The sequence below is a fragment of the Agelaius phoeniceus genome, chromosome 3 (assembly GCF_051311805.1).
Source record: "Agelaius phoeniceus isolate bAgePho1 chromosome 3, bAgePho1.hap1, whole genome shotgun sequence".
Taxonomy (NCBI): domain Eukaryota; kingdom Metazoa; phylum Chordata; class Aves; order Passeriformes; family Icteridae; genus Agelaius; species Agelaius phoeniceus.
This window is the reverse complement of record NC_135267.1, coordinates 41,634,823-41,646,831: the sequence shown is the minus strand read 5'-3', so window position 1 is coordinate 41,646,831 and position 12,009 is coordinate 41,634,823. Positions and strand designations below refer to the sequence as shown.

General features: G+C 43.1%; 1 protein-coding gene across 1 annotated transcript in view; it reads left to right on the top strand.

The window, feature by feature from the left end:
• The window catches only part of LOC129118329 (uncharacterized), a 30,682-nt gene extending 19,044 nt beyond the window's left edge, over positions 1–11,638 (top strand). Inside the window, exons 7-11 of the mRNA XM_077175113.1 lie at positions 203–301; positions 6,647–6,750; positions 7,450–7,569; positions 8,829–8,958; positions 9,422–11,638. Of these exons, the coding sequence (XP_077031228.1) occupies positions 203–301; positions 6,647–6,750; positions 7,450–7,569; positions 8,829–8,958; positions 9,422–9,477 (509 nt within the window). The 3' untranslated portion in view covers positions 9,478–11,638. The remainder of the gene's footprint in view (positions 1–202; positions 302–6,646; positions 6,751–7,449; positions 7,570–8,828; positions 8,959–9,421) is intronic.
• Positions 11,639–12,009: the final 371 nt, after the last annotated feature.

Sequence of the window (12,009 nt, the reverse complement as noted above, 5' to 3'; positions counted from 1 at the left end):
AGCCTTTGTTAATAAATCCACAGTGATGAGATTAATGTGTGGCTTTAATTACATAACATCCAGGCATCGTGACATAGTGAGCAGACAGAGGCATGATTAATTGGTTTTAATAATGTGAATATACCTATGTGATTATCTTTTAGGTTTGGGATTTGGGCTTTTTTGGTTTAATTTTTTAATGAAGATGCTTTCCTGTGTGCAGATAACGTGAAGAGTAAATCATCTGAGGACAGTCCTTCCAGATGCTGTTGGCATGGCAGCTCGACTTTCCTCCCAGCAGATGATGCGTGGCAGGGGCAGGGTACGTCTCTTTGCCCTTCTTCTGTAGCCAGACAATACAGGAACTCTCTTCAGTCCATTCCCTAAGCGTCAGACATCAGGGTCCACTTCCCATGGGGTTCATTTGCTGATCAGGGAGAAATCCCATGTGGGTCTGGTTTTGAGCAGGTGCCCAGAGCTGCTGCGAGTCAGTCAGGGCAGCAGTCGTCCAGGTGGAACCCTTGAGAAAGGCAAGAAAGTGCATTTTATTTATGTTTTCCCTCTGAAGAAAAACAAATAATGTGGTAGGTAGTGTCTCTTTTGGTATGTACATACTGGTCCAAACTAGAGCTGCTGGGCAGCTGCAGCTGCTGTAGGGGGCTGTCTGCAGGCTCTGCAGCAGTGCCCTGCTATCAGCTGTGGGCAGATAAGCACAGGAACAGGGCAAGCACAGGGTGATCCCTCCCCACACCCTGCAGAGAGCGGGTTAGGGACTTCCTCAGCCAGAGGCAGCAGGATGGGCTCTGTGTTTCAAAAAGCCCCATGTGTTAGCAGTCAACTCAGATTACTAAATTTGTGAAATGAGTTGAAAGCTGTGTTTGGGTTTCATAACTGAAGCATTGTGTTTCCCTCCCTCCCTCCTATGGTTGTGTGGGAAGGTGGAGCTGAGTGGCCTTTTCCAGGCAGCTGCAGCCTGGGCTCAGTGGGGTGGCTGGGGGAGAGCCATGGGAGGACGGTGCTTTTCAAGCTCCATGTACCTTTGCCAAAACTTTAAATTTCCTTGGAAATGCCCTGAACCCAGATGCAGAATACAACTCCAGTGCATTGTGGCAGTCAGGATTTCAGTCTTTTTATGACTGGTAATGGGTGTTTTTTTAGTTTTAAAAGAAAGACAAGCATGGGTCCTGAGTGGCTGGAATAATTTGGCATAAACAGAGTGGGTATTAGATGACCTTTTCACTTGACCTTTTGGTCAGGATCAAGTGAAGTATTTATATATACATATATATACCCCTGTTGTTGGGAAGCCTTTCCCTGCTCTTGCAGGAATGATGGCTGATGAGCTGAGCAAACCTCTTTGTTCTCTAGCTGCTCTGATTGCTTAACTGCAGGAGAACCCAGAGGGGAGGAATGCATTAAGGAGAAAAGATTGTGGTTGTCTTCCTTCTTTGCTCAGCGGTAACTGAAGCTCTGCAGCAGATGCACCATTTTGGCCATGATTTTATAAATAACACTGTTTGCTTTAAAAAGAATAAAAACAAAACCCCCAACCCTGAGCCTTCCCTTCCCTTGGTGCTGTGTTTCTTTACCCCTGCGTTGCTGCAAAGGGCGCCTGGCCCTTTCCAACTTTGGAGCCCCGTTGCGCCCACATGGGATGGAGGGAGGCAGTGTGGGCAGCTCTTCAGCAGCGTTCCCTTGCACTACATTTAGCACATGTCAGACTTGGCACACTCTGGGCTTGATCTGCACTTGCAAAGCCAAGCAGAGCTCTGCTTTTGGAGTTCGATATCTGTCTGAGAGTAGAACTATAGGAGCAAATTCAGGAGCTTGCTTCTGCAAACATCAGAGCAGAAGTTTTTAGAGGATTCAGTCTGTCTTACAGCTTGCTTTTCTGTCCTGGTATTTTTTTTTCCTTTGAATCATCAGCCTTGCTCTTGATGCAGGGGAGGGGTGCGTCAGGAACATGTATTCCCTGAATTTAGATGAGGTAATGGTTGGCATGAAGGTTGGCGCTGCAAGCAAAATGAGCTCTTAGACAGTTAAACATGCCTGTTAGCTCTTGCAGGCTTGGGAACTAAAAAAAAAAAAAGCCATTCATAGCCTAAATATGACCTGGGGTCATTTAATCAAATCCAGGGCAGTACATGTAATGAGTCTCTTTGTTCTGTGCTGGGCTGGTACAGCCAAAGGAGATGCATGCTGGACTCCTGCCTCTGGCCTGGCTGGTGGAGCTGCCTTGGCCTGCTCCCTGCTCCACATCGGGTTATCTTTCTGTGAAGTACCAGCAATAATAACACCCTCACTTACAAAAGGCTTGAGATTTAAGTGTTGGCACAGCTGAAAGCACATATACACATAGGGAGAGAGGAAGTTAGTGGTAAAGGGAACTAGGCAGTCACTTTTGGAATATTTAAAAGACTCTCAATCAGGCTGGTTTCCAAACAACACACTCCTGTGTTGACATTCATTAATGATATATGCTTGCTGATGGTTAATTCTCAATTATTGTCATATCTGGAGTCCTGTGTCCATTTCTGGGCTCCCCAGTACAAAACAGCAGAGATATACTGGAGAAGGTCCATCCATGCCTGTGTATGAGCACCTGATGGGGTCGTGGCCTGGAGAGTGGGGAACAGGCAAATGGGTAAGAAGTGAATTTCCACTTATCCATAAGTAAAAATTTTTTTTTATAGGGAAAGTGGTCAGGCAACAGAACAGTTTGCCCAGAGGTGTTGCAGACTTTCCACCTTTTGAAATATTCAAAACTTTGCTGCATTACTGAGAAACCTGCTGTAGCTGAACCCTCTGAGAGACATGAGGTGGGACTAGACAATTTCCAGAGGCCACTTCCAACCTCATTGATTCTGAAATTGTCATTCTGTCATCAGTCATTGTCTCTGCATATTCAAACAATTAGTCCTTAGCAATCTGAGCCTTTGTTAGCTGGGGGCATTCAGTGTCTTGGAGTTGAAGTCACATGGTCAGCACTGATGGCTGCTGTCCCAGCAGTCCCACCAGCAGGATGAGGTGGCCAGGACTCTGCCATGAGAGCCCCAAAGTGGAAAGATTTGCTCATCATCTTTTTCCCCTACTCATCATTAGTGTTTACATACTTTTCATTCCTGTCACAAAGAGAAAGAAAGGGGGCTGAACTCTTCTGGTCCTGACATAATTCACTTCATTTTTGAGCCCAGGAAGTGCTCTGCTTTCACCAGGTGCCTTTCTTGTTCCTGTTCTGCAGGGTTGTTCTCTGCCTGGGAAGCTTTACTTGCATGTGCTTCCTAACACTCCCTTTGTTGTACCTATGGCACACATCTGCCACTGCCTCTTTGGTGACATTTATGTACTTGAGCTTTGCTGTCCCACAGAATGCATTGCAAGCTGTGGCTGGTTCTGCTGTTATAAAACATGTAACCCACACAGTGTGGCCAGCTGGGCTGTTTTTGAGCACTTGTGTCTGGTTCCAAGGCAAGGGAATACTAATTTTATCCCATGCATCTGCTTCCAAGTGCAGCAGACCTGTGCTTTGGCAACAGCGCAGTGCAATCTCAGAAAATCCACATTCTGCTTTGCAAATGCAACAGCTCATGGCCACGAGAGTCACTTTTTATCTGTGTTCTGGCATCCTCCCAATGAATCCCTCTTGATTGCCAAAGCAAATTTTCCCCATAACCTTAAGAAAAGCTCAATGTCTCCTGATCCTATGTCTCCTGACTCCCAACCTTCCTTCTGTTCCAGAGTTACAATCAATTGTAATTCCTTTGTTTTATGGGAATCAGTAGCTTTTTTCCACTAAAAGAAGTCTTCAGTCTGGGGTTTATTTGATATTTTGCCTCTACTGAATTAGACTGAAGGAAGGTGCCAAATAAGGGATTCTTCCACCTAGCTATTGACCTGTAACACAGAAATTCAAGCTTTAGACTGGAAATTATCTACCCATTTCAACTGAATGTATTACACTTAGTCTACAAGTGATGTCTTGGCAAGGATTTGGGTTAGGACTGTGTTCCTAACACAGTAAACTGCCCTTTGCAAAGGGATGGGTTTTCTACAGCAGGCACAGAAAAGCTCAGTGCCATGGACGATATGCAGCCTACTGAGGGGTTTGCCCTGCCAGATGAGCCTCCCTTAAGTTTCTGCTGCCCATTTTTGTGACAGCATGCAAGAGAGATGCTGGTAGATTAGAATCCAAATGTACAACTCCAGATTAGAAAATTTTGAATCCCCTTCTTGGTGACACAGACTGTTTTGCTGCAATACTTTCCAGTTTCATTTTCCAGGCCAGATAATTAGGTTCAGCCTGTCCAATACTGTACTCCACCCTACCTATCAGGAGGCACAGAGAAGTTGCTGACTGTCCCCTTTGAGCAGATCCTGCTGCTGTGGGGCCCTGTTTTCCTGCTCCCCAACACCCCCCCAGGGTGCAGCCATCCGCTCCCTGTCTGCTCCTTGTTACACAGGAGAGAGACTGGAGACCAAGGGCGTTCAGGTAGTTGGTGCTGGGATGGACTTTCTGCCTGCAGAGGTGCTGGCAGCCTCCCTGGTTTCTGAAGACACCTTCAGTGCTGTGCCTTTCAGGATCTAAAAGTGTTTTCATTGCATGGGGTACATGGAAACTACCTTGGCCTTGAAATGCACTCTGCAAATGTTTGCTGCCAACAGAAAAATACAGCTTTGTCTGGGTGGAGTTTGCTGGAGGACTGGGGTGGGTTGCAAGCAAGAACAGAAATGGAAAATGACATTCAACAACATTGCTTTTGTAAAAATGAACAGCAGGAATTGCCAAGATGTTGGCCTGTGTTGGTGCTGAGAGAGATATCACCTCTGTCAGGTCTAAACCCACATGGGGAGCAGGGGGACATGCATGGCACATTTCTTTTAGTGTTTATGTTCACAGGCATTAATGATCAGTTTTAGCCTGTTGGAGAATTGATGACCCAAGGAGAATCAAATTTAAAAATACTAGAGAGTATTCAAAGTTTAAGGACACTGTGGGAGATGTTACTGAAGGGAAATATGCTACACAACAGAAGCGATTTTAAGTCAGAGCTTTGGGATAAGTACATTTAATCAGAGCTTTGGGATAAGTACATTTAATCCGATTTCCCCATCAAATCCAGCAAATTGTAGAGAATCTTATATTGCCCTTAATTTTAGTCTGAGTTGATTTTAAACACCCCTGGGACACAGTAATTTGGGGGAGTAATTCTGAGGTGAGGCAGTCACTACTGTCTGGCAAAGTTTCATGCCCACGTGTGACAAGGGTGAAGCATTAATGTAAGCCCATTGCAGGCCAATCAAAACTATTTTCATGTTTAGAAGCATATACATAAATGCACTTTTTAAGACATCAGAAGTTAAAAAGGAGTAAACAACAGTTGTGGCTTTCCACGTGTTAAGTTATGGTCTGTTTTGCTTGCACACCCACAAGAACATCATCAGCAGAGCTGCTGCCTTGCAGCTCAGGAGGCTGAATTCTGTTTTGGACTGGAATTTTATGGGGGAATGCATTCAAAATTAGTTGTTCCTTTCCCCTTTGAAGAAGGAAAGACATAATTGTCTATATAGAGGGCGTGGATTTTAAACTGAGAAGCTTAAACAATGTTTATAATCATGTTTATAACATTTGGCAGCAAACTGGTCAGAGCAACTTTTTGGAAACAGTTTTCTTTTATCATTCCCAGCATGCTTTTGGTTTTGGCCCTGCTTCAAATAGAAGTTTTTCCATCCCGCTTGGGATTTTTTTTTTAAGAGAAGTAATCAGCTAAGAGTTATTATTATATGTTTTCAAACTTATATTGTGTTTTTAAAGTCATTCTTCCTGTTAGGATAAGACTTAAGATTGTTACATTCAAATTGTTAAAAAATAATCAAGTAGTCCTTTCAACATCTTATGCTGATTTATCTGCTTTTTTGCACCTCATTCAGTTTGGGTGAAGGAATTAAACTGGTCTGTTTTGCCTTCTTGACTGAGGATAGTTTGCCAGTGCTTTGTGGAGAGGCAGCTGAGGGCTTGCAGCCAGATTTTCAAAGGTACCAGATGCTGAAAGACAGAGAAACCTAAACGATTTTGAAAAGTTTTTTGCCCATTTCCCATGAAATTATCAGAATTGACGCAGGGTAGGTGTTCTCTATTTCGTGCCTGTTTAGAGTTGTATATCAAGGAGGTTTGGAAATCAGTACTGGGATGGTGCTTTTCTGGCTTACATTCAAGAAAAGAAAATAGAAAAGGAAGATGAAGTTGAGAATGTAGTTGGTTCTATTTTTTGTAAGAAAGAAAACACCAATGAGAGCAATAATGAATGCACAAATCCTTTGTTAATATTACTCTTCTATATGAATAATTGTCCAGAGTTTTCTTGAAAAACAAGCTTTACAAAACTAGAAGGGCTTTTGGTTTTGTATGTGCTTTTCTGCCCTTCTTTAATTTTTCTCCTGTCCTGGAGAGTGCTGTCACTAATTGTGAATTGGCAGTCAATGTATATGTCTTAATACATTTTTAAAATAAATTTGTAAATGTTTTAACACATTTAAGACATGCATACATGCACATCCAAATATCACATGAGCAAGCAAGAAGATATTTTTGCAGCATTTGTGCTGCTCATGTGAGGCTGGGAAGTAGTATGGATTTGAACATAATTCATTCATATGCGTGCCCTAATAGGTGACCCTTCCATGATTGACCTGGACTCTGACTGGAAGGCTCCCACGGAGGAGTGGGGAAACTGGACTGGAGTTGAGGAACATCAGACGAGGGATGAGAAGAAGGTGAGGCAGTGCTGTTGATGGCCAAGGGAGACCTGGTCCACTGGGGTCAGTCTCATCCACACTGGGGTCTCCAGTCCAGCCCTGGAGCCAGGCTCCTTTGGTTGTGGGGGCTTTCTCATGCTGGGAGGAAATGCTTGGCATGGTCCCTGCCTCACCTGTCTAAGATAGCTGGAGCTGGGGAACACACTTGCAGGAGGCATGAGATGGGCTGGGGAGAGCTGGTTGGTTCTGGGAGTTCATCATCCCCCTGTGATCACTGTCCTAAGCAGCAAACCTTGGGTGTTTGCACCCTACTGCTGCTGACCTTCTCAAATACCCAGGCCTTAAAAGAGGTGTGGAGTCCAGAGCTGACACAGCCTTCACAGGATCTCAGGCAGCCAGGACATATTTATTTAAGTTTGCTGATAAGAGGGTTTGGTGACAGTGATACAGTGGTATCTTGGGTGGAGATGTAGAAGCAGAAGTCTTGCTGTTTAAATGCTTTCTAGAAGCCCAGAGAAATGTTCCCTTCGGGCAGCAGTGGGAAGAGCAGGCTGAGCTTTTTGCAAAGACATGCGTTAAGCTGAGGTGTGCACCCTATCCAGAGAGACAGCCCCTTGTACACTGTCAACACCTACTCCTGGAGGTAATCAGTTTTCCTGAAAAAAAACAAAATTAGCTGTCCCATGACTCCTCTTACAAAATCTCTGATGATTTCAGGATTTGCCAAAAGGCAAAGCAGGCATTCGTTTCTGTCTTTCTGGATCTGAAAGTAAAACACGACGGAAGAAGAAGAAGATGGAAGTGAAGGAAGCAAAGGGTGGAGCTGGACTGAGGCATGTGAGTATTTTGTATTCCAAGAGTAGTGTTTGGTTTTCCATTAGCAGAGGGGGATTCTTCTCTCTTAGGATGACCTAGGGGAGACTTTTCTTCCTCTCTGTCTTCTGGCTTTCTCTTCTCTTTTCTCCCTGTCTTCCCATAAAAAGCAGTTATGAGCACAGGGAACAGTGGAGTTTTGCAACATGGTATTCCCTAACATATTTTCAAAACACTTTGATTTTGCAGTACAGAATGTTGTGCACTAAACTTGGAATGCATCTGCCTAAACATTTTTTCATCCATGATTAAAACCAGATGCACTCCAAATTTAGTGTACAATTGGCCTGTGTTTCATCTGTAGCTGAAGGTCACCCAGAGATATCAACAGTAATGAAAAGGTGGTTCCCAAAAGTCAGTGAAGATAAAACAAGGCCATTGTTATACCACTAAAAAGCTTATTGAGAGAAAATTGTCTCAGAGTGTAACAGAGAAAGGCTGTGGAGAATGTCAGTTCATTTGGGATGGGAAGTGCACAGGAACAGAATGTTGACTGGCTTTTGGTCCAGTGCTTGCCTGTGATTGGTGTTCAGTGAAATGAGAAATGCCTGAAATGTCCAAATTGTATTTCATTCACTTGTCATAGAATGTGTTTTGGACATGTACAGCTGCATTTTTTTTTTTTTAAGTCATATGTCTTCCCCTCACACCCACTGTGGTCTCTCATGATCCTTGAGACGATTTTGCTCCCAGATCTCCTGATGCTCCCATTTTAAGGGAAAGGTTTTAACTGCCTGACTGACCACAGTCCACATAATCATTAGGACATCCTAGAGTTCCCAGAGTGCTGCCATACCTTTTTATATCCTTTTTGGACATAAAATATGAAATTACTTATGAAGCCAGATCCACAAAGTTGCTCATCCCACTCCAGTGTTTCTGTGGACCCTAGTCACTTAGCAGTCACTGGGCACATGTTACTCTTCAGTGTCACTACACAATGACAGTACTTTCATCTCAGTATTTCTTGCTGCTCTTCTGTTCACTGGGAGAAACAAGGGGAAAAATAACACTGAAAGACAACTTCAACACTTTAATCCCCTCTAAAACAAATAAATAAGAGGTAGGTAGATAACATGGCGAACTATTCTAATCATATAAAAATTAATTTGTCCTGCAGTTTCTTTAAATGCCCCACAATAATGACATTTTCTCTCATATTTTGTACTTGCATATGCTTCGTTTAACTCATATGCTTAGTGAAGCATATTGTTTCAATTAAGCCCCAGCAAGGTTTGCAAACAAGAATGGAAGAAGGCCCCAGGGACTTGATATCTACAAGAGATAGCAGTGATGCAGTGAGTGCTTCCTTCGAAAAATCCTTGGACATTGTTAATAATTCACCCAATAATGGTAAGTGATTGTTTTTGCACATCTGATGAATTTTCAGAATAATGTGTAATCTAAGAAGTATTCACAAATGCATTTTTAAGTGAATATGTGAAATGCTTCTCCTTTAGCTGCATATTTTAATTCTTTGAGAGGCTCTGTATTACTCAGAGGCTATTCTGACAAATACTTGTTGCTGTTCCTCTCAGAGTTACTGAGCAAAAAAAAAGCTAGTATTGCATTTAGTGACTGTAATTTTTGCACAGCTCTTTTCAACATGAAACAGAAGCAAATATGAGTGAGTCAGAGCCCACTTAAAAACACTGAGTCCTCCCCATGATTTTGAATTACCCCAGAAAGTAGGTGGCCCTTGTAAAACACATCTAAAAACCTTTAAATCCTCTTCATCAGGCAAAAAGCCAACAGTTCTCAGAGATGCAATTGCACGTGGAAGGTTTGTGCATTGTCCCTGTTGTTTGTATGGCAGGTGTACCTGGAAAAAAGGAGAGGAGGAAGAGGAAGAAAATGAAGAAAGAGACTTGAGGGAGCTGTGTCGCTGCCAGGGTGCCAACCTGATGGGGCAGACATGCCAATGAGCTGCAAGGATTCTGCTTTCTGCGATGCTGCTGAGCCCCAGGCAAAGAGAGGCTCTGGGAGACCTCCCAGCGAGAGGAAGAGAAGAGGAGCAGTGAGCCAGAGAGCGTGAGTGTGTGAGAGAGGAGAGAGGGAGCAGGCTGTGCACAGGAGGTGGTTTTGAAACAGAGTGGCTGTTCATTGCAAGCTGCTGCCCTTGATCAAAAGCTGTTGAATGGGGTTTGACTGGTTGCATTAAGTCCTTTCAGTTTTTTGCTGTCATGTTGTTTGTCAACTTGTAGTGTTCTATGCCATTGTAGAAATAGTCGGGCTGTACCTGACTGTGATTGTACTTTGGTCCTGTGGAGGATCCTCCAGCTAGTCTGGTCTCCCCTGGCATTTCTGCAGAGGTGCTCATCGACAGGCTAGTAATGTACAGAAGGAAGCACTGTTCAGAAACAAAGGGAGAATAACATGGATCATTCTCCAACCTCCTAACTCTTTTAAATCCTTGGTGGCTGCTATTTGTCAGACTTTTGCCTCTTACCTTGCCATATTTATACTTTTTACCCCACATCAGACTAGTTTGCTCCTCAAGGAACATTTCTAAAGGAGGTTTTTAACTTGTTTGGAAAGATGGTCTAAACCCATTTTTTCCCCTGGATTTCATGGTGGGCTAAAGTTTAAGGTCTGTATGTCCAAAGCATGTTGCATTTGTACTTATAGTAGGCTGAGGTAACTTTTAAAAATAATTTTTCTTAACCTGATGTTTGGAAGTTTTTTATCATTTTGTCACTTGAATATTCTAATATAAACTAAATTTGTGAATGAAGTTTTTAAGTCAGTTTAGTATTTATTGATGGGTGTGTATTTCTCCTTGTCAGAGGGCTCATAGTATGGAGGAGAATGTGTTACAATAGAATACCGTGGTTTATAAACAATGCTGAACTGACACCACTAAAAGCAGAAGCCTTTTATCCCCAGCGGAGCTGCAGCTTTGGTGGTAGCTGGGGGCTCTTCTGTAGCTGGTAGACAGTCCTGAGACTCTGCCTGACCCATCCCAGAAGTGCTGCCTCAAAGGATGAGATCGTTTTTCTCAAATCTCCATCTGCATTTGACTCTGTGCCTTTGGAGATGGGGGGGGACAGTTACTAATGCATGTTAAATGTGTGCACATTTGTAGGCTTTGGGCTGATGCTGTGAAACTCTTCACTAGGACAGTGAATAACCAGGGATGTCCGTGGCTTTACACTGCCACAGCTGCACTCCTGTTTGCATCATGGAGCCAGAGGAGAGCTCTGTGCTTCTGCCCTTGCATCCCTGATCACCAATCCCAGCTTGTCTAAGCTTTACTTGCAGCTCAACACTTTTCCCTGCTGGCCTTCATCTGTTGCATAGCTGTCAGATCGGCTGTACCCTTCAGAGAAGCAATTAACTGCAGCAATGTATTTGTGTTTAGAGTTTAGCTACTACATGTTGAAGCTGCTATACGTTGAATCATTCTTGTGCTGTGATTTTTGGGGTAGTTAGCTGTACCATGTGCCCTGAAATTTAGCACAGTAGGGTTTTTTCAGAAGGCAGGGGATGGGTAATCTTAACTGATGCCACTTAACAGCCCACTGTCTAGGATCTGCACATCTTGGTGTTTGTGTCTCAGTGTAGGCGAAATATTGGCAGTTCATGAATGGACTGAACAGACCAAAGAGCTTTTATGGGGAAAGCAACTGGTTTGGAATAGATGCATAACAAGAAAATACATGGCCTTGCTGGAGGAACAGGTACAGCAAGTTCAAGGATTTAGAAGATGTGGTAATGAGTATGTGGGTAATGAACAAAGTTCTGCTATCTCTGAAGCCAATGGAAAACATTCATTGACCTCATTGGGGCCAGGATGTTGCCCATGGCCTTTGCTTAGCATTGAAGCACTGTCATGCAAAAAAGAAAGAAAGAAAAAAAAAAGAGATAAAGAAAAGCTCTTGGTGGACTACAGATTTCTTCTGCTTTTTTTTCCTCTATATCTGCTTGTAAACGTTTTGATGTCTTTGTAATTATGCTTTATTTCAACATTTTTCAGTATTTCAAATGCCACTGTTTTTATAATAAAACATTAAAACTTTTGTCCAAAGCCCAACACTCATGAGGTGTTTTATTTAATTTGTATGTGTTTGAGTAAGAGCATGTGTTTTTTGCTAGAACCATTCAATTTTCAAGCCTTTTTTAAGAGATTCCCTTTATCTGAACTCTTCAATGTTTAGGAAATCCTAGTGACATTCTTTGGTTGTTGGGATGAAAGAACAATCCAGACTTATAACACTGACAAGCTGACTGAGGTGCTGATGACAAGCAGCAGCAAATGATATTACTGTTTTTGTGTCAAATTCTTCAGTACCCCTCTTCCTGACTTCAGTGGTGTCTGAGGGTTGCATTTTCCTTCTGGCCTCACTGTTTCACCCCTGGGAATTCATCACAGTAATACAGAGATGGGCTCAATAGTTTACAGCA